The sequence below is a fragment of the Spodoptera frugiperda genome, chromosome 17 (assembly GCF_023101765.2).
Source record: "Spodoptera frugiperda isolate SF20-4 chromosome 17, AGI-APGP_CSIRO_Sfru_2.0, whole genome shotgun sequence".
Lineage (NCBI taxonomy): Eukaryota > Metazoa > Arthropoda > Insecta > Lepidoptera > Noctuidae > Spodoptera > Spodoptera frugiperda.
Genome location: NC_064228.1, coordinates 5193816 through 5218106, shown reverse-complemented (window position 1 = coordinate 5218106; position 24291 = coordinate 5193816). Strand labels below are relative to the sequence as shown.

The following is a 24291-nucleotide window of genomic DNA, read 5'->3' as shown; positions in this document are numbered from 1 at the left end:
CTATGTTTGAAACAACCCGCTTTTTTAATTTATATTCTTTACAAATTGGTTTTATTGTCCCATAGTTCTGACGTCGTATTGTCGTTACATTGTTCCTACATATATAGACAATAGGTAAATGATCAAATAATGTATCAGAGATATTGTAAAAAACATTTTTTGAAAAGAGTAACGATGGAGTTTCTTGCTCGTTCTTCTCCATTCGAAGCAACACTTTGGAACGAGCGCCTAGCTTCACTGACAGACAGACTGACGGACAATTCAATTTGACGTTTCAAAAGTGCCTAATTTAGGATTAATTGAAATAAATGCTTTGACTTTGACTTTGACTTTGCTTGTCTTCAAGGATATGATGTCCTTGAGCAGCCTGGTAACGTCGACGTGATCAAAGGTGACAGGGGGCAGCTTGTGCAAGTCCTTTGCCACGAATGCAGGCACGTCGTCAGGATCTGTCACCTTCAGCAAGGTGATAATGTCTTGCACACTTTTTTCCGTTCCGTCTCTTCGGCGAGCTGGCATCTCGTCCAGCTTTCCAAGACATTCGAATAGCAACACTTATGTCTTCCTCCTTGAAGTTAGATTTGCAGATTTGCAAGATGCTAACCTCATCCATCGTGTCGATGGCATGCTGAATAAATGCCAGCAACTCATTGGCTATGAGTGGTTGGGTACTCATAGTTAGGCAGGCAGCGGCTACTGCCGCGCGATTCGCGAGTTTTAGTTACGTTCAAGATTTATAGAGCACTTACCTAAAAAACTGATAATACAGGGTGTAAACGGAATGCTCCTGGACGCCGCAAACAAGTGATGGTAAAGAACACGTTTTATTTAAAAAAATAAGGAATTCAATATTTATTTCATATACTAATCCTCAGACATAAACAGTTGTAATCATGTGTACTTTCAAAGATCATTTAGACACCACTGACAAAGGGTGAAGGAAAACATCGTGAGGAAACCTGGGCTTATAATTTCTAATTACAGGTTTGAAATCGTCAACCCGCATTGAGCAAGCGTGGTGATTAATACTCAAATCTTCTCCGTGTGAGTAGAAGCCTTTGGTCAGTAGTGGCCACTTATAAGCTGTTGATGTGTGATACAATATAACACTATATATTGTCACAGTATAATACAAATTCATAACCATCCAATACCTATGCTATCGGATCTACGTGGGCTATTATACCTACGCTATTCTATCCTCGCTTACCACATTAATTCTATTGTGTTCCGAGTGAATGAGGTCATTGGTCTCTCCATCGTGATGTAAGCCAACTTGTGAAGATCTTGGAGAGTTCAGAGATCCTTATCTGACAATTGACGAGATCTTGATTGGATCCCAATTTTGTTCTAGCAGTTTTCTTGTGATTAATTTTGTATTTGCTGTTATTTTTCTTTTGGTTGTGTAGTTGGTTGGTTGGATAACACGTTAACCGCCACATCGGTCAGTGGCCTAACCGATGCTTTTTTTGCTTTCAAAGTATAGAAACACCCAAACAAACAAACTTTCACATTAATTATAGTAGTGTGATGTGATATTGTATTATTGTATGTCTGCTCTCATTTCTAAAAGATTTAGCTAGTGAATTAAGAATTAACATACATACATACATACATAACCTCTGTGTGTCCCATGGGGGTAGGCAGAGACAATAGAATGCCAATTTAATTAGCAATTAACTTTCTCTTATTTTAATTCAATAAAAATAGATTTAAAAAAACTTAGGTCCAATCTAGTGTTTAAGAATAGAGTAATTAAAAGTATTTTCTGAGACAAAAACCTTCATTATATTGTAACAAAATGATAAATTACTTTATAAGAAAAGTTGAATAATAAAAATGAGCACTAACTCCCAAGGCTGAATAACATTAAGAAATCAAATAATGAAGTTGGACATAATAATGAATAAATAACCATTAATTACCAACTTGAGTCCTTTAAGAATTTTAATTAAGAACTGAATTAAGTCAAAACTTGAATTGGAACCCTATCTTTTGTGTAATAAGTCTGAAATTTATATAGAAATATTGAGAGAGTGTATAAATTAATTTCTATTGGTTTTGAAGTTAACAATACAATAACTTCTTGGCTATTGTTTATTTAAAGGGGAGACAGAACTACTCTCTATCCATTCCAGAATTCTGCCCGGTATATGGCAATAGGCTCGCCTCCTATTATAAGGTACTTATAACACCAAAGTGGGTGTACATTGTACAGTGGCATTACGTACAGTTATGTGCACCTCTGCCTACCCATTCGGCGATAAAAAGCGTGACGTTGTTTTGTTTATAAAAAAAATGTTGAATAAGTGCAACCTTCAGAACCACTAGTTCGAATTGAAAAGATATGTTTGTGTCATATAACACAAACATATTTTTGTGTTTTACTGTCTATTCCATTTATCGATGAAGGTTTATGGACTATAAAACATCACTCTACGATAAATAGCGAGTCAAATAGTGGATGAAACCGCGCTGGAGTGGTTACAATTACATAAATAAATAAATGGAATTAAATGGAATGGAAAAACAGCCTATAAGTGGCCACTGCTGACCGAAGGTTTCTTCTCGCACAGGAAAGGTTTGAGCATTAATTACAACGCTTGCTTAATGCGGTTTAGTAATTTCAAACTTATAATTACAAATCAATAGCTTCTGCCAGTGACTTCGCCCGCGATCGCGTGGGATAAAAAGGGTTCTATGAGTTATTCAAGACCATAATCTTTCCCTGTTCCACAGTTCCTCACGATCCCTTCAGCCATTTTGACGTGATTGAGTAACAAACATACACGCAAACATAAAACTCACAATTTTCGCATTTATAATATTAGTAAGATAAGCCCAGATTTCATCACGATATTTACCTTTACCGTTTGTCAGTGGTGTCTAAATAATATTAGGAAGTACATAAAACTTGGAAAAAATCACAATGGTACTTTGCCGTTGGTAGGTTTTGAATCCGCGTCCACATGTATGCACCTCTTTTCGTAGGTATGTACCTAAATAATGACATAATATCATCGCTGACAGACCAAAGCATCATATACCCGTCACAGTTATAATCTTGAGGTTTAATACTGACAGTTTATCCGGGTAAGCCGCTTATCAAAGATAGAGCCAACGTAATATTGTACTTCAGCTTTATTAAGAGGTAAGCAGGGATAGAAAGGGTACTTACGGCAGACGAAGAGATTTCTAGAACTTGGAACATTTTGTGTCTCTCTGTCACTCTCTTTTATTTGGCGAGATATTTACCATAACTTTGAATAGGCTGGGTGTATTTTTAAATATGGGAGTTAACTGCCTGTGTCGCATATATGTGACACATATTTTTCCCTGCCGCACATGTCGTATTGCTGCGACAGAGAACATTCATGATTTTTATTTACACGATTGCTCTTCCTTATTTAGTGTAGATATTTTTTTTACACAAATCGTTTTGTAGCTGCATGCTAGGAGCACGGTAATTAATATTTAACTGGTTAAAGGGTTAAAGACATTTTTGATGTCGAAAATTCAATTATTGCTTATTTATTCTACTCGGAAATTAAATCCAAGTAATTCATGCTTGACAGACACGTATAAAATTACTGGATCAACGAAATCAGACCAATATTCTGAATCAACTGCCGAAAAAATCAATGTAACGGAATATCCAACACCAGCTTAAATTCCAGCCCCTAATGGCCACCATTTAGGAAGTTTATCGACACAGTTTTATCGATAATGTCATCGTGAGCACATCACTAGCAGTTATCGACAGTTTGACAATGTTTACTGCCGCGGGCACCGTTAATCATGTTACTCTGACATGATGGATAAACTTTGGAACAGATTTGCGTGTTTGTATTTAACTTAAATTGAGCTGCATTGCGTTTTTCCTTCAGTAGGTATATATTATGTTTGTCAAATTGTGGGTGAGTTAAAACGAACATTGTATATGTATTTTGTTTGTCAAATTGTGGGTGAGTTAAAACGAACAGAAATCTGCCTTTTCTTTCTCTTAGTATTTAATTATGTATCGACATGCCTTCTATCCCCAATGGGGTAGGCAGAGTTCACAATGTAAGCTGTAAGTCTCTTATAATAGGGTGTGAGCCTATTACTATATACCGGGCACATTTCCAGACTTCCACGCACCGATTTTCACGTTTTCGCATTCATTGGAAAGGTCTCGGGATCCGGGGAGGTTTATAGCAAAGAAAATCCAAAAGAAAAGCAGGAAAACAGGGAAAATCATTGGTGGCGAAACGGAGTTCGCCGGGTTTGCTAGTTTAACATATTATATTCATACTTCTCTTTTGGAGTATTATGTCTAAAAAATATTGTCTGATGGGTATAACCTTCAAGGCCAGAGTGACTAGGTTGCTTATGGGCAGACGTTGTGTGCTTCATCGTAGGCCGCATCATCGCTTACCACCAGGCGAGATGGTGGCCAAAAGTCGATCCATCAAATATAAAAAAAAAATTAAATATAAAATCTGACTCACCGTACGCAAGAATGAAACATCATCTTGCTCGCTTGCTCCACCTTCCGCTTCCGCCATTTTGAATTCTCAGTTAACTGTCAGTGCGTTACTGCAACGTTGCCATAACACTCGAAATGCATCACTGTGGACAAACAAAAATACGTATTAGTATTTTATTGTTGTATGCTAAAATTATCCGTGAGAAAAAGGGGTAGACTTAGAAGTAGGTTAAATTAATAAGACAGTGCGTAACTTTTTTGTTTCCGGAGCTGCGGAAAACGTAACAGGTTACCGGAGCTCCGGCTCAAAGCAGGAGAAGGAACGAGGTGGTTTTTAGTCAGTAAGAGTCTGACACTCCCTCTCACCTCACCCAAGGCGGAAGAAGTCATTGGATGACTTTTCCGACTTAAAATATTTCATTTTTGTTTATTAATAGTTCTACTTATGCGTTTATCAAATAAGGTGTCGTGAACGGTAGGCCTAAGGTTGAAGAGGTTCAAAGGGGCTTAGGACTCCAAACAATTTATAATAATTATCTGTCTACGTACTGTTAAGTAATTGCTTTTCAAAACCAACATTTATTTCAGTAACAATAAATATCATTTTGCGAATTCCCGAGTAAAACTTAGTGTGATCACAATAATAAAAAATAATATTGTATTGTTGGTACATAATATACCTTTCCATTAGCCATTTCATTACGATAATATCAGTTACAGGCGCAAAAATATTAAAAGTAATTTAATGGTAGCACCACTTTTATGACAGTTGGTTTTACTGTAAAACAGATATTATAATATTTAACAATAATATGAAGAATACAAACAGAGACAGAAACAGCTGTATTTCTTTAATAGGTTGACAGGGATTGTAATGAAACGAGATTTAAAATTAAGTACAAGATTAGCGAGAGGGACTGGGATGCCGTCTCCTCCTTCTGCGAAGCAGTCATGCTAGCTAAGGGGGAGGCGTGAGAGAACAAACCTCCTCAGCCGTCGCGAATGACACTCTACCGTACTTGCGGGCCTGCGGACGGCGAGCAAGGGTAGCTCACCGCCCGAACAGAACCAGACCCGTGCGTGCGGCGCATCGCGTTCCGCGCGCGCCTCAAAGAGCCATCAGACCACCACAGATGGGGCCCAGCAGTGATGCCTGATCCGGAGCTGCGGAGTTCCACAGGTGACCGGTAGAAGCGTTGTAAAAGCCATACAAAAAATTTACGTCGTCGTTAGCGACTATCGACAAATACTATTGCTTCAAACTCATAGTAGAGGTACAGATTACCCAGACACCAAACACTTTCAAAGATCACAGATACTTAAAAGCATCCGAAACATCGGTACCCTTAGTATGAGTTTGCTATACGTTTAAAGTTGTCGAAACGAGACCGCGTTCGGAGCTCTGATTGGCCGGCTCGTATAAATTAGAGCGCAGTCAGCGCTTTCGTTTAGATTACTTTAAACGTACTAAGGGTACAATATTCAATTAAATTAACTCTCGACTACTCATTAATATCCGGAACATTCCAGACGTATCTTATCACCCTTATCTAATACAAAGTTTCAAACAGTTACCGTACTAGCCGTACAAAGTCCAAACTTTGTGACCCGAACTCAAAACTATTTCCATAAAGGTATATTATATTATATATATATTATATAGTATATTATTAAGTTGGTTGTTATCATGCTGAACGTCAGCATCTTTTGATAAAACCGAACCTTCAATTTACGGTGGCCTGCGAAGCGTGGAGGTGCCTCAAAGAGCCATCAGACCACTATATATGGGGCCCAGTAGGGCTGATGCCTGATCCGAAGCTGCGGACTTCCTAGCGGATTTACCAGAGCTCCGGCTTGAAAAGCAGAAGTAGGAACGGGGTGGTTTTAGTTAGTAAGAGTCTGACTCTCTTTATCGGCTCATTCAAGACGGGAGAAGTCATTGAATGATTTTACCCCCTCAAAAAAAGCGTGTAGGTTATGGCAGACCTTCTTAAGAGCTAAAGGTCTTCTCGTCTTCTCTACGGATTAGCCTCCGGTTACCAGGTAGCCTATGCAGCCAATGCCAGGTGGTGGAAATACTGGTCCATATAAAAATTACGTCCAGTGGTCAGCTGCAACCTAAGCCACCCTTATTTGTCCATTTTTTATTCAATTTTCGAATTTATACTAAAGCAATAAAGTTGATATTAATATGACAGAAATCAGTATGTTGATCTGCAGTCCACCGGAGCATGTGAAAAGGGTTTTAGAGCGGCCAACAGGTTGAGGGTCTTAGGGTCATGATATTTGAGGTAGTGACACGACATTAACGACCAAATGGGGTCCTGACAAAATGGGTGAATGGTGACTTGGAGTTTTATTTGAAGTAAAAGGGTGTTTGTCGTAATAGGTTAGATGCCAACGTGTGCTTTCAACAAGTAACGGTGGATTGGAATTTTTATTAGAAGACTATATAACTGTTTTCAAAGGTTTTGTATGCATGCTTTCCATTGTTAGTATGATAAGGAGTTGAGCTCGTTACTTCGTTTACTTGTAACTTTTAGCGCCTGTTTCACCATCTTCATATAAGTGCTCGATAAGCTTATATGACAGATAGTGTATACAAATTAATTACGTTCTTAATTCAATGTTATCTAGTACATAGTGTGGAACAAGTCCTTAGTATGATGTTTTATTAAGAAGATAGGTACTATTCCCACGATACTTAGAACAGTTGACTAAGGAACTACATTATTGGCAGTGGCTGGTCAGCTCACGCTCTCTGATAAACCTAAACTCCTGATATCCCGCTATCTCCAATCCATCTGCCAAGCGTGGAGATTATAACTACTTTTCTAGGAGATAAGACCCATAAACTGTCACGAGCAGTAGGTGATAAAGATGAATTACTTTTAATAGTTCAACAAATTAATAACAAAGCTTCATCACATCATCAGCCTGTAAGTGGCTACTGCTGACCAAAGGCTTCTTCTCACACGGAGGAGTTGTGAGCATGAATCACCATACTTGCTTAATGCGAGTTGGCGATTTCAAACTTATAACCAGAAATTATAAGCTCAGGTTTCCTTCACAGTTTGTCAGTGGTGTCTACATAATCTTAGAAAGTACATATAACTCGGAAAAAGTCAAATTGGTACTTGCCGTTGGTAGGTTTCAATCCCTACTCTCATACATCATAAGCGGTCGTTTTAAGCCTCCGGGCTTGCACAATATTTTTTAGAAACTATACATTTCACACAAACTTAGACAATATAAAAAGTTATATCCCTAGAATATACTAAATTCAATAAAAAGCTTACTCAACAAATATTCTAATACATTATCAAAGCACAAACTACTAAACAATCAACAGACTACAACGAACCATTACCAGGTCATGACCGCCAACCTTGAGACGTAGCAAACACTGCCAAAACGTACCGCAAGGTAAGACGATGCACTTTACTTCTAACCCTTATACACGTTGCGATGTAACCTTGTGTGCTAACCGCTATTTATAAAGCTGTTCAATGTTAAATGTAGTATCATTTGGCGTATTGTTATTTACTACAATAAAACAGGGCAAAATACGGGCTTTGGAAGAGATGTGTATTTCCATAATTATGATGATAGTAGACTAGGCTTTTCAACATCCTTTCTCTTTCTATGGGTTTAGAGAACAGAGGGTAAAGTTCCCTAAGAAAGGAAAGGATCATCCGACCGTGAGAGGTGATCGTGCGTGGTGGTCTATCTGCCAGACAGTTGTTCGTTGAGATTTTTTATCCATATTTATTCGCATGTATAAGTATATGAAGTTTTCATATCTGCGATGTAAGATTTATGGCGTTTATCCGTTGATTTATACGTCGATCGTCTATGTGCGACTTTTGTTATTTCATGAGTAATGTGTTGCCCCAAAGGGTATTAAATGAGCTAAGGTACACCACATGTTGGACAGAGACTAAACAGTACCTCTGTGATAATTCTTTTAAACTGCGATCTTCACTTGCGAAAAGTGGAGATTATACTAAACCCTCTTAAATAAAAGCACCAGTAGTAGACTGTGGTAGGTCAGTCAGATCAATGGATCAGGTTTTTTTAAAAAAAAAAAAAAAAAACGTTGCCCCACATTAGGATTTTCTCCTGTATCGTGGGTGCGTTTACAAACATACAAGTTCACATGCACATGACACCCAGACCCGAAACAACAATTTGTGGATCACACAAAGAGTTGCTCCGTGCGGGAATCGAACCCGCTACCCGTTGCGCGGCAGCCAGTTGCCCAGCCACCGCACCAACCATGCAGTTCTCAACATCTTTTCAGCACTCAGGTGCAATAACACTTTTGATATATTTTTATTGAATGTATTAATTAGTCTCTTTATAAAGTGAGCGTATAGGTACTAAAGCGTGGTCTCGTCTGACTGTGCGGCAAAAAACAGTTTACACAACTTTGTTTTAGTTTACAGTTAAAAATAAAAAACAGTCGCGGGGATGTCGTCCGACGTCGCTCGACATCGCCCGATGTCTCTGGGGACACATGTCGCTCGACAAAAAATGTTCCTAGTGGGGTCGAGGCTAAAAGCACTAGATTTATTTCAATGTAAAACGAAGGTTTCTACTAAAGGTCATACTGCAATTATTAGCATGTTAAACAAGCTGCTCTCTATGCAAAAATGCCAAGCTAAACTGATTTACACCTCACAGTCGCAAATACAAGAGCTTTATGCTTTAACAGCATTGCGGATTTTATTATCTTTTATGAAATGGCAGCCATTTTGAAAAATGTTTCTGTTTTTTATGTTTTAAGTTAGTGCTATCCGTTTTTAATTTGTGTATCGGATCGATTGATGAATAAAAGTCCTATTATTATTGTTTCAAAGTTATTATCTTGAGTCTATAAAAATGTAGATACCAAAAGATGATTTGTATTATATAAATTATGGTTGTTTATTTCTCTCTTACAATGCAAAGTATCACCTCTATTCTTCCCGCGGGTGTCATATTAACAGACTAGGATGAAATAAAGACCGGAGAAATGCACAGACCGATAAACCTGAAAATTTTAAACTGCAATCTTCAAACCGCTCACCAGCAGTGGAGATAACAGTCTAATGACTGTTGTACAAAGTTACTATTTCATGTAAACATTAACTCAAAACAAACCTCCTCATGTAAACATTACCTATCGCTCTAAAAGTACCAATTCAATAGAAACGCGTCGTGCAACGTTTTTTGTTCACGTCAGCCAACGAACCGCACGTCATGTTAAATTGAAACTTGATATTGTGTCCATGTTGCGGTAAGTAATTGAATTCAGGAAATTAATGTTCTTTCTAGAAACTATTATGGTAATTTTCATTTTTTTATTATGCAAATGACTATTTCTTGTGATGGTTTCTTTTTCATAGGTCTATGAATACTGGTTTAAGGTATGTTGCGAATATTAGATTGGTAAAAGAAACCGGGTAGGTAGCCAAACGCAGTCATATCACCGCTAAAAAAAATGATACATGGATTGATAACGTAATATGAATCTGTTAATGATATCGAAATAAAATGTTCAACAGGAAAGAAACAAGTACGTAATTAATTGTCATTTGCTATATAAAAGACTAGCTTCTACCAGCAGCTTGGTCCGCGTTTCCGTGGGATTAAAATTAACCTATCAGTCAAGTCAGTTCATACCCTGTCTGTATACCAAATTTCATTAAAGTCCGTTCACTACTTTCAGCATGTTTGACGGCCAAACTCCAAACAAACAAACTTTTACATTTATAATATTAGTGTAATAAACAAACAAACACTTTAGCATTTATAATATTAAAAAGAATTAAAGTCACAGCTCTCATGGTCTTTCCAATTCTTCTTACATTTTCAACTTTAACTACAACATTTCTGTATTGAGTCTGATATTTTGTACCTACATAAGTTACAGGTATCAGAGACTAACGCCCATTCATCATCATCGGAAAACATTCAAGTCACACTAATACATATGAATAGAATACCACCTTTCGTGTGAAAATGTGGGATGAAATTCATGTATTATTATAATTTTTCAGGTTAAATGATTCAGGGATAATGTAAGCGTATATTTTATCTTTTTTCGTTGAGTTAGGCGTCAGCTTGTCTTTCCAAATTGTTGATTTTATGTTGAAAAAAAAAAACAGTGGATACGGTTCGCTGTATATGACATGACAAAAAGAAGGTAAATAATTATAAATGATTATTCTGTGATTGGCGTATTCAGACAAAGATTTGGTGTTGTAACTGTATGTTAGATGTCGTTTTTGTAATTCGGTTGCAATTTTCCACGGTTTTCCGTAGATTTTATATAGGATTATTTAATAATATTTATCTCTTTGCTGTTTTTTTTTTATTCTCCGTAGGTACCTTAATTTTGCAGACTTTGAACCCTAAGGTTGACTAGTAGAGAATGCCACATGGGACCAGGTTTGCTTTGTACCACTATTTAACTGTATTATGTACATTTAATGTAAATAAATTAATAAAAGACGAAACTGTTCAAGAGAACACACACTTTTGTTTAAAGAGTCATTACTCACCTCATAGATTTTTTCTGATATATACAATTGTTTGTAGAAAGAAATCATCAAAAAGTCATTCGACGATGAATAAGAGGGATTACAGAGAACTATAGTTCAAACTGTATTTCCCTCACTATTAGAGAAAAGTTTACTCACTTCGTCACTAATTACAGGAACTGCCATCGTGGCACTAATGAGCGCCGAATGACAAAGAGAGTCAACAGTCGGCAGACAATGTGTTATTGTGACGAAGACCTCATAACTAGACATTGTATAGAGTGTTCAAACATTGTTATTTTAATATAAGTTAGTATCTTCACGCCTTTAACCGCGAAGAGGTGGACAGAGGTGCATATTACGGCATGTAATGTACACCCACTTTTCATCATTTATATGGGGTTGAGCCTATTGCCATATACTGGGCACAATTCCAGATTGTGCTACTACTGAGAAATTTTCGAAAAACCGAATCGGTCAGACCTGTTTAAACCGGTCAGTCTTGCCGTCGTGGACTGAAAACTAATCTACAAATATCTATTTTGTTTTCAAAATATGTCTAAATTATACTTTAAAAACTAATCTACCGACACATAACTTATTGAAACTAGACACCAAAAAAATCACAAAGCAAAAGTACTTTTTCACGACAAAAACAAAAAAGAACATGACAAAATATGTAAATCAATCAATTTATATGCAAAAACATGGAAACATCTCTATTCTTATAAAACTCAAAAGATTCTAACTTACAAGTAAGTTATTACCACAACACCTTACGAAAACTTAATATGATATTACTCTCGGGATTTCTAGCAATTTGGATCGACCCAGCCATTTAAATGTCAAGGCGAAAAGATATTATTATGACAGAAGTTATTATTTTAATATCTTCCTCGAGATTTATTGAGATTTCTCCTTATATTGGGAACCATTCAATCTGGCAAACACTAATACAAATATGTTCACGATAAACAGAAACGTTGTAATATATTGTTCGAAACTTTATTTAGGTAAATCTCTTGAGTTGGGATAATGTTACAAATCCATTTCGACTTAGGGAGCTTTTCCATCAGAGATGTGCTATGCTACGTTTGGATTTTACCAAAGATATCCATTGGTATATATAGCTTAGCACTGGTGGGAACGGACTCGGCTAAGCTCTGGAAGTGTGCTATGGATGGCTTCCCTACTATAGATACATCGCATACTTGAGCTGAGCATCTTCCTCGCACAGCTACAAAGCTTAGTATCAGTGGAAACGGTAACATAGTTGCACAGCTTAGCTATTACATCTTCGTAACATGAAATGTCTCTGAGTACGGCTGTTGATGTGAAGTCAACTTTATTCTCTCTTCACCGCCCGAATAGTTCTCACACATTCGAAATTAAATGCCTCGTTCCTAGAATCGTCCGGCCGGACTTAAGGGTCTCCTTTTTTGTCCTTACAGACATTTTATCGGCGCTCCAAGGGCCGTTACAACTTTTTTAGATGGCCACACAGTAATTATGTTTAGGGCTGTGTACTAGGAATTTTATGGAGAAGAATTAACTGTACAAAATGTAGTCGTTTTTATTTCGTAGCTTTTATTATTAGCTGAGGACTGCCTAGCGGGTTTACTGGGGCTCCGGCTCGAAAAGCAGGAGTAGGAACGGGATGGTTTTTAATCAGTAAGAGTCGGACACTCCCTCCAACCTTGCCCAAGGCGGGAGAAAAGAGTTTTTCATACCTCAAAAAAAGTGATCAGTACCGCCTATGCATACCGGTAAGAAAGAATTCACAAGTGCGTAGCTGGCGTTTTAAAGACGATTCTAATGATTTAAAGAAGTTTACTATAATCTGTGATTTATTAATCAAAATGGTCCTATCGTAAATGTATATCTATATATTAACATTTGGCAATATAAGCCACTGGGCCTCTATTAAGCTTGGTCTATAAGTGAGACTGCCTACCCCTTCACGGCCTAAAAGATGCGTCTATGGCGTGCATGAACTCTCTAACAACTTGAAAGATTCTAAAAAGAGTCAATAAGAGTATCAAAGGAAAATAACTTTTATTTCCGCGACACAAAGTTTCAGTAACTCTCCTATCCTTGTTTGTGTACGTGACTGAAAAAGGACTTACATAGAGCCTTTATTTTAGTTAGTTTCTTATACTTTAGTTCTTAAGTGACCTCGTTAAGATTTTCTTGATCCGCCTTCGGTTGCTGCAAAAAAAGTCTTACTAGTAGTTACTTTAGAGTCGCTTTTATTTGCAAAAATCAACAGACTTTAATCGGTTAAACGTTGATGAAACAATTTTCTTTTTTTCAGTTCAGTTATCAGGCATCAAGCAATCAAAGGAATATTTTTGGTTACGAAACGTAGTAAACTCGTAGCACTCGTAGAGCCTGCGTAGCAACTTGCTACGGTGCTACGACATTTGCAATCAAATATCGGAGATTGAATCTGATAATTTCGTTATTGGAATATTGGAGATATTCGGTAATAAATTCGTTTCTACTAATATACGCTATTAATACTTATACATAAGTAGATAATATTGGCATAATTACCGCAAGGTACTTATGTAGAATGCTATCAATCGTAGAAAATACCTATTTATCAAAACCCTTTTGTTTTCTACGTAAAAGGCTGTGTTATGTCAGAAAAAATCTAGACTTCAAGACATTACTGTGCCAAAGAACTAAATCTTAGTCTCTAGAAAAAGATAAAATATTTCTCCTGAGAATTGAAACCAGGACACGATACCAATATTTAGTATACCATTCGAGATAGCAGTTACTTTTTTATTGACGACATAACTGTCAGCTTTTGAGGAAAACAACCTACATACATATATATACATATACAGACTATGGCGGGTACATAGATACATAAGGGAATATAAGATATATAAGGGTTTTCCAAATTACTTCCTTATTTCTTAGGACCTGTCCCAAATACTGTATTACACCGTAAATTCAAGAGTTGTGAGTTACTTCTTATGGTGTTTCTGTGAAAATGGCGGATCTCTCATCTACCTTTATTAAGTTTCTTCGCTTTATTCTGAATTGTTTTTTTTTATTATGACAATATTTTTACGGTTAAGCTGATGAACTGTTTCGGAGATTTTATTTACAAAAACATTTTTTTTATTGTTACCCCACACTAGGATTTTCTCCTGTTTCGTGGTTGTGTTTAAAAACATACAAGTTCACACATACGACACCCGGACCCAAAACAATAATTTGTAGATCACACAAAGAGTCGTTCAGTGCGGGAATAGAACCTAGGAACGACGAATTCTCGACATTAATCCAAATATTTTTTTAGGGTATTCGCCGGTAAACGAGCAGTCGGATCACCAAAAACACCAGAGGCGTTACGTCAAGTGCATTGCCGGCCTTTGTTAAATGCGGCACCTAATTTTCATTAGTTATAATAATTACCTACGGGCCAGTTAAATATAACCAAATTCTATTTGAAGGAGGTAAGTAGACGCTTTGTTAGGTTAACTACGTTATCCTAAAATTAAACATACCTTGCACGGTGAAAATTCACAAACTTGCAAAATTACCTTTTCAACTTAATTGTTGAACAAAATTAAACGTTAAATTGCACACGTAAGGTTGAGTTTGCCTTGAGTGGGGCGATTAGAGTCTTGATTGCGTACGTATTTCTTTAATAAGTTAGGAGGGGTGTGAAGCTTGTTGTCTGTGTATTTTGGGAACAGAAATATGGGTTCTTTGGTCTAGTTTGCTTGTTGATTAAATTTATCGATAATTTCGGTAATACTCCAGAGCCTGGAATGGTGCTTTTTTATTTGTTAAGGGGGTAAATCATCCAATGACTTCTCCTGCCGTAGGTGAGGCGAGAGGAGTGTCAGACTCTTACTGGCTAAAAGCCACCCCGTTCTTACTCCTGCTTATCGAGCAGGAGCTCCGGTAAATCCGCTAGGTATTCCGCAGTTTCAGACTGGAATGGTGCCAAGACTGGGCTTTAAATTAAGTAATCAACACCGTATAGGTTTACACTACATTGTTCACAAACACTTTTAAAAGGGTTAGTTATAATCCTCAAACTTGGTGGATGGCTTGTAGTATAGTGACGTCAGCAAGAAATTAAATTTAGAGAAACAATTTCGGTTGACTTATATACAGGTGATCCGTAATCCGTAATCGAAAGGTATTATTAAGGTACGTTACTAAGATATAGTAGTTTATTTCCAGAATATGGGACGGATTAACTTAGACATGGTAATTTATTTCCACAAAACGGAACGGATTGACTTCGAAGACAAACAAGAATGGTAGAAGCTACGCCTCTATCTAGTCCTTTAAGGCAAAAAGAAATGCAAAAATGTGACTTGTCAAGCCTGATACATCCCAAGGGCATGAATCAAACCGTCACGGATCCCGCACCGACATATATCACAAAACCACATTAGATGAATACGAAATAGAAAAAGAGTTAGTTTCCATTAATCTTGGACCAAAATTTCCATGTCCTCAGGGATTTGTTTGGTGAAACGCCACTTTTCTAAAGTTGGCAGATATTCCTACACGCTAGCGGTTTGTCATTGATAAATTGAATGGCAGAGGTATTGAAATCTGTTTAGGAATACTTAGATTTGCTTATTATTTTTTTGTTGCAATAGTAGACTCTGAAGCAAGAAATGCCATAACAAAGTTGTGCACTGTGACACAAAAAAACAGCGCTGCCTAATAATATTATAAGTAAAAAGGTGGCACATTTAAATGTGGAACTGGTGCTTTTCCACTAGAGATATGACATGCTAAGAAGATGTAAAAGCTAAGTTGTGAAATTGTGTGACCTTTTCCACTGATACTAAGCTACGTAGCTGTGCAGCTATAACAAGGAATTATCCTTGTAACATTGTATTTGAAAACTGTCAATAACTTTAAAGTTTCTATCTACCTCTGTACCAATATTACATCATGACTTTATTTAAGCGTAACAAAGTAATAAACAAACAAATATACCTCACATTTGTAACATAAGTTAGGATTCCAAAGTACATTCTTACCTTGTTTTTCTCTTTGATAAAATAAACAGTTAATGTTTTACGGCTTTGAGTACATGTTTTATTTATATGTTTTTCTTTTTATTTCTTAGTTGTAGCTCTTTTAGTCGCAAGCAATTTATTGACAAGGCGGCGAAGCCTAGGTTTTAATAAAAATGTACGAGTATGTTTTACCCCGTAAATGTAATATAGATATTTTATGCATGGCTGGTGAAAGACTATATTTCTGCAGAGGTTTGACTTACGATTTTATTCTACAGGGTGTAAATGGAATGCTACCGAAACCGCAAACAGATGATGGAAAAACGTGAGTTTTGATTAATAAAGTAAGGAAATCGATGCTTATTTTATGCAATAATAGTTTTAATCAAATGCTTAAGGCTGATGTTGCATAAATCACACGAAAAATAAACCGATTAAAATTATAAAAACTAATAAAATTATTGTCGCCTTTTTTAGGGTCCGTTCCATTTACACTTTGTATTAGCCCCTGTATTAATTGTATTAACACTGGTACAGGTCTTTACAATTTTTTATACCATTGTTTTATAAAAGTGATGGGTGAAGACTAAAGCATTTTTATTAATCTTGTAGCTAAAAAATCAATAATAACATTACCCATACTTGTAATAAGACCGCAAATTGCTTACACGACATTTACAGTTTCGAGTACAAATTGCAACGATAACTAGTATACACCAACACATCGGCACAACTATCGCTACACAATATCCTTGTGTGGGTATTCCGTAGTAATGTGCATAAAAACGTTTGTTCATTACGCACACATTGGTATATATTATAAATTTTGTGTCGGTATATGTATTTTTATAATTCAATAGATGGGTAAGGTTAAAAATATTTACAATTGATGATATGGTTCAACATTTTCACTGAACTAGACGTAGTGCTCGTAGACGAGTGGTTTAACGAGCTTGCTCTAATCGTCTCCGTCTACGCTGATGTGGGTTCGAAACTAGCAAAACATATTTTTTAGATGTATTTTATTTCGTTGTTTGTCTTTGTTAAGTTTATTTTTGTTTTCTGTATAATAAAATCAGACTATAAAAGAAGCATTTAAGTCGGTAAATAAAACGATATCTATTTTATTACATATAATTTATTTTTATAGAAATAAAGTATAAATATTGGATATAAATCAAATAAAAAATGTTATTAATTGTTTTCATAAACAATTTTTTATTAATTAATGATTATTACAAAAAAAATATTATTAAATAATAATTTTTATTATTAATTAAATAATAATAAATTAAATTTTAATATTGTATATTATTTATTATTAAACAATAAGAAACATTATATATATTTTTTTAATATTAAAATTTAAAATTAAAAAAGTATTAAAAAATAAAATTATTATAAAAATTTAATTAAAACATTTTTTTTCCAAATTTCCGCTTCACAGTAAATATTATTATTTCTTGAAATTAGCAAATTTTTGTTATTAGAATTCTCCATTTTGTGTTTTAAGGCGGTTGCTATAAGATTCAATATTGAGTGGGCAATATGTTAGCAAAAAATGTGACGATAAATACAAATAATTTTTTAACATTATAACATTTCGAATCATATTCTAAGTTGGTTAAGGATGAGCGTAAATATAATGTTTCAAATTAGTTGAACAGCAGTTACATAAGTTATTAAAATGAGAAGTGAAGTGAATCAACATGTTGAATAGAAAGAAATTATGACAATTTCTAACCGCATAACAATAACATCACTTCACCATATTTTCTAGACTGCATTATAATATTGTTTTAAAAATATAAACATTGTAGTTAATTTGGACTATATATAATTTGGCTGATGGCTCAGTAACTGATTCAGAAATCGACATAAGTCAGCGTTAACCCAAAAAAAAAAAATTCAATACAAATAAATTTCAACTTTATGCTGCTAGCATGAAATTAATTCTTTACATCGGTAAATATAACCACATTATTAGCCTTATCAAAATTTATAAAACTTCTGGCAACATTTTATCTGCTGTAATATCTTTTTGGATGGCTTCCTGCACCTTAAACCAGAATGCAGGCGCCTCCTTATTGTTTGCGTGAAGACATCGAGTGCCGTTGCTGTAGTGCGCGTTGAAAAAGGGATCAACCTTATGCCTGGCTATGATGTCGTAGTGCCGGGCTGACGAATTTGCCTTCGGCTTCGGCCCAGCTTGGCAATTTTCAATATCACCAGTCTCCGCATATCTGCGCACCCATAACTGCACGGACTTACACTATTAAACAAAAATATATTATTTAAAATACCACGAAACTCTATAAAGTTATTTATCAATAGGAATAAAATATAACTACAAGTAGCTTTAGTTGTAAACACAATAATTATACAATATTTTATATTCAACATATATATATAGGTTTACACAGTAATAAAATGCTACTATAATCCTTTAAGTTACAACAGGATTAATAAAAAATAAAAAATTATCCATTATAAGGATATTTAAGAAAATATTATTATTAGTATCCTATTAATATAAATTAAAATAGATTAAGTTTTAAATTTATTAAACAATAATTAAATAATTATTTATTCTTCATAATAAATTCATCAATAATAAAAAGTATTCATTATTCAAATATTAATATTCATTAATTTTTTTATGTTATTATTTTATTATATTTATAAAACATAAAATAATTACATTATTTTATTATATTTAAAAATATAGAGAACTTTAAATAAATAAGTGAAAATAATTAATTCAATCAATTACCCAGAATATCAACATAATAATTATCTTATTTACTCACCGATATCGTTAAGCGCCTTTCTATTTCACTAAAGAAAAGATCTATCTAAAACAAAAGATCTATCTTTTGTTCGTGCAAAATAATTACTTCTGCCTTTTTCAAATTTGTGAAGTGTTGAGACATGTTGAGCTTTACACACGAATTATGTAGCAATAAACTATGAAAATGAAATGCTCATAAATTGACAACTAAGAATATAATTTTATTTTGTAAGTTGGGTGATTTGGAAAATATTTAAAGAATTGACGGTAGTTACTTTATAAACGGGCTAAATAAAATGACCCGAGAGTTCCGTGGTCGCCACAAACATTACAAATTTAATACTCAAGTATCGAATCATTAGAAATTTAGAATTAGATGTTGTTTAAAAATATTTGATAAACACTACAAAAAGAACTCGTTGTTGCTGGGTTCGATCCTGCGACACTTTGCCTGAAGACTCAAAGCGTTAACCATTACGCCAAACGTGCAATTAATAAGTGTTTCGAAATATTGTAATGGATTCAATAACATAAATATACGACGAGAAGATTCCTTTAGTTTAGATATATTTGTATGGGTATAATTTGTGTAGCTCGATTGTTCGTTGTTCGATTTATTAAATGTTTGTTAAGTATTATTTTTATCTCTACCCTTGTTTTTATTCATAAAATCTTTTACGAAATTCTTTCATATACCGACACAATAATTTATAGTATATACCAATGTGTGCGTAATGAACAAACGTTTTTATGCACATTACTACGGAATACCCACACAAGGATATTGTGTAGCGATAGTTGTGTCGATGTGTTGGTGTATACTAGTTATCGTTGCAATTTGTACATACCAACGTAATGAATGAGTCAGTAATTTCTAGAGTCTCTAGAGTCACATTTATCGATTTGTCCACTAGATACGGCACTAATATTGTCTAGACAACCACTTTTAATATGTTACAAAGGTTAAAAACATTTCCAAGGTCATTAAATCGACGTATTTTTATATTTAAGATATCCTTCTATTCTTGAAACAATAAATTTATTTTTTCAAATAAGTTACAAAAGAGCACTTTTACATGTGAAAATGATTACAAAAAAAAAATCTAGTTGAGGTCGGCATTTCCTAACGGACTACTCTGAAAAGAAATGCCGAAACAAACTCAGAGGCAGGATTACTTCAATTGAACAAGGTATTGTTAGGATTTATGATTTCCGAAATTTTGTAATATCATGGAATCTAGAATTTCATAACTGGTGCAAAAGTGTGTTGGATTTATTTATCGTCTAAAAAATTAACACTTTAGATTAAAATACATTGAATTATTTATCACATCATCATCAGCCTATAAGTGGTAACTGCTAACCAAAGACCTCTTCTCACATGGAGAAAGCTTGATCAATTGAGCATTAATCACCACGCTTGGCCAACGCGGGTTGGCGATTCCAAACTTAAAATTAGAAATTACAAATCCAAGTTTCCTCGCGATTTTTTCCACATATTTTTCTTCACCATTTGTCAGTGGTGTCTAAATAACCTTAGAAAGTACATATAACTTGAAAAAAGTCACATTGGCACTTGCCGTTGGTAGATTTCCAATCCGCACTCTTATGCTTGAGAATTATGGGCTACATAAACATGTATCATGTATACGTGACCTTAAGCAAACTAAGTAAGGACGATCTCTCTTAACAAAATATTGTTGTAACTTATTCAGTGACATTTATGTCACAGACAAGCAGAGATTTAATTTTTCATCTTTGAAGAGTCTCTATCTTGTCTCACGTCAGCTAAAATTCATTCTGAACCTTGCTTGATATTAATATATTAAAAGATATTCAGTATATTATAATACTCTTGAATTAACTAACTTGTGAGGAAAAGAGCAAAAGGTCAAAGATTATTTTATGGTTAGTGATACGTAGTGTTTGGCCTAGACAGCGTATTTTTTTTATACCACGGCGGTAGCAAGGACGTGAAAAACACAAAAACACATTTTTTGTGCTTTTTTTTTTCTTGGAATTTCTCCTGTGTCGTGGGTGCGTTTACAAACATACAAGTTCACATACACATGACACCCAGACCAGAAACAACAATTTGTGGATCACACAAAGAGTTATTCCGTGCGGGAATCGAACCCGATATACGTTGCTCAGCCACCGCAATCACCGCGCCAACCGTGAAGTCAAACCTGATGAAAAGTGGTCTTTGAACACTTGTAACACTTGGGGCATTACCTGCGCCTTACTAAGACCCTTAAGAAGCCTATTTACTCCCTTTTCGAAGAACCTCATATTTTACTCTACTACCTTGGCATGGAGTTCATTCATATAATACGTATTGGAATTTGTTCTCTATCCTGGAGACCTGTATTTATTGTACAGGGCAAAGCATACTAAGACAATGACCTTTGAGTTTGTTTCGGCATTTTTTCTTAGAGTAGTCCGTTAGGAAATGCCGACCTCATCTAGATTTTGACGTGTAAAAGTGCTCTTTTGTAGCCTATTTACAGAAAAATCAAATTATGTCAAAAAGCATTTCATAAGAAAAATAAGTTCTTCATGACTTTTTTCCAAAATTACGTAAGTAGATGAATAAGGAAGATTGTTCACAACCAAAACATGGGAGCGATCGATCAAATATTTTGTAGACAAAGGAACATTATCAATCATCTTAACACAATCAATAGAACGGCTAGAACACTTTGAAAAAGGTAAAAATATTATAATATAATATTATACGATTCCTAACTGGACGTGCAATCTTATATAAATGATATTAATTTTTTACACGTCAATCTCTTAAATAACTAGATGGGGCCGGCATTTCCTATCGGACGACTCTGCGAAGAAATGCCGAAATAAACTCAGAGGTCAGTCTCTTTTAAAGTCCAGACAAAATCAATTAAAGATGTCGGAGAACCGTGTAAATTGATTCTGTAGTGGTCTATATAAAAATGAATTGTGAAAACGGTTGGACCGAGTTGGCAAATACCTATTGGTCTTGAATTATTTGCGGAAATCCTGGGAAGGTTTGAAAGGTGAGAAAAAAATATGGAAGCGTTTTACATTACTATAGTAAAACTACATAATCAAGACCTATTTCTGATTTAATTAGGTCATGAGATAAAGAAAAAGTTACGGAACAAGGTTCTTTTAAAAAATATGTAAAACAAAGAAAACAGACGTTCCTTTGATAGCTTCCAAGAACGTCCAGTATATTAAAATAAAAACTGCACTTTTTGCAAAGAAATAAGAAAATATGCATAAACTAGCCTTTTCCCGCGGCTACACTCGCGTTAAGAAGTATTATTATAAATCGAATTTATCAAAATCCTTTCTTACTTATTAGTATATTCCTAAGGGGATGTCTACGTCATAGTAATTTTATGCATGCAAAGTCTCAGCCAGATCCGTTCAAAATTGACAAAGTTTCATACAAATTTTCATCCCCTATTTTATCACCTTTTTTTTTGAGGGTGGAAAATCATCCAATGACTTCTCCCGCCTTGGGCAAGGCGAGAGGGAGTGTCAGACTCTTACTGATAAAAACCACCCCGTTCCTTCTCCTGCTTTTCGACCCGGATATACAAAATTACAGTTGGGTATCTCAAATTCCGAGGTGAAATCCTAATTTGACTGGACTAATAATACTTTGCGGCGCTCGTACGCCAAAAACTATTGCTCCGGTAAACCCGCTAGGTAGTCCGCGGCTCCGGTATTTCCGCGGCTCCGGTATTTTATCCCCTTGGGAGTAAAATAGACCTGCCCAGTGGCTTGGACTGTGCATTGATAGGTTACCATGTAAGTCACTTTTGAGTTATATATATTTAGAAGAGGATTTAAAAAAAAACTCAATATAGATCAAATCCTTCTAATAATTTTGAAATATACAACTTTGTATGTTTGTCCAAATCAAAACGGCTGAAGGGATCGATATGAAACTTGAAACAGGGGTAAATTATGGTTTGGAATAACACATACGCAGCTTTTTTTCCACAGGAACGCGGACTTCACAAACCGCTTGGCAGAACCAATAGAACCTTAAAACCCGTTTTATTAAGATCTAGCAACAACTCCACGAATAATACAGTCTTTTACATCACCCGATTCGGAAAAAAAAATCCAATTTATATACCAGTACCGAGTACATACGCAATATTTCGTAACTCCAGAAAAAACATCCTATATCAGAAAAAATAAACAAAAATATACGTTTCGGGTAAATATGAGAGTAAGAGGAACAAAATATGTATCTCATCTCGGGGTTATTGCCCTGTATATGGTGTTGTGAGTTGTAAATAAGACGTCTTGTATGTGTATGATATTTGGGAGTGTCGCTGACTGGTTTCGGTTGTAATTGACTGAATATTGATAACGTATATACGGTATATAAGTACGTCTTGTGACCTAAAAGTGTAGGTAGATAGATATAAACTTTATTGTACGCCAAAATTGTAATTTTACAATTTACATAGTATAAGTAAGGCGGTTCAATGGCCGCTTTGTCACTAAGAGCGATACCAAGGCATGTAAATGGATCATCGCCGCCGTTCTTGGACACCCAAAACACCAGAGGCGTTACAAGTCCGTTGTCGGTCTTTTGGGGGTTAAGAATTAAAGGGTTATTGAGGAACCGGGGATTTCTTCAACCCCGGTGTGGCCGTTCTATTGATTAGGAGGTAAGTGAACCTCCGGTCAACTCACTCACACAACGTAAGCGTTGTTTCACGTCGATTTTCTGTGAAGCCGTGGTACATTTAAAGACTACTGACCCTATAAAACCTAATATATTCAACAACAGATCAAGTTATTCGGCATACGGTAAAAGGATGGTAGATGAAATAACGTATAGCATGACTTTTGATATTTACATAACTTTTTTTTCAAAAATAAAATAACAAACCTTGTTACCTACTTAATATTCATTTTTGTAAAAGGATCGACATGTAATAGGTTAATCCATCATAATGTTTGGAATATACATAAAAAACATTTTTAACAAAAAAAAACCGACTTCAAAAAATAAATATTCCAAAACAAATTAATATGCACTAAAAAGTAAAAGAAATAATTGCGTATTTTTCAACAACTTAATAAATCAACTAACTTTACTAACTCATCACACACATTATAATGTAAGTAGGTACAATTATTGTTATTTCTGGAGTCGGTGTCAGCCAACTAAGATAGGTTTGTTATTTACCTATTTTCACAACAAAACATTACAGTTTTACACCAGTTGTAAGTAGGTACTTAACCACCACTCCGCCCGTACCGTGCTAGTTGTTGGCGTTTCCTAGGCTGACACCGACTCCAAAAATAACAATAATTGTACCTACTTACATTATAATGTGTGTGATGAGTTAGTAAAGTTAGTTGATTTATTAAGTTGTTGAAAAATACGCAATTATTTCTTTTACTTTTTAGTGCATATTAATTTGTTTTGGAATATTTATTTTTTGAAGTCGGTTTTTTTTTGTTAAAAATGTTTTTTAT

General features: G+C 35.1%; 1 protein-coding gene across 37 annotated transcripts in view; it reads right to left on the bottom strand.

Moving 5' to 3' along the window:
- Positions 1-24291, bottom strand: part of LOC118276673 (ryanodine receptor) — a 186386-nt gene that overhangs the window by 122855 nt on the left and 39240 nt on the right. For all 37 annotated transcript variants that reach the window (XM_050699838.1, XM_050699840.1, XM_050699852.1 and 34 more), the window contains exon 2: positions 4491-4611. In XM_050699838.1, coding sequence (XP_050555795.1) covers positions 4491-4547 — 57 coding nt within the window. In that variant the 5' untranslated portion in view covers positions 4548-4611. The remainder of the gene's footprint in view (positions 1-4490; positions 4612-24291) is intronic.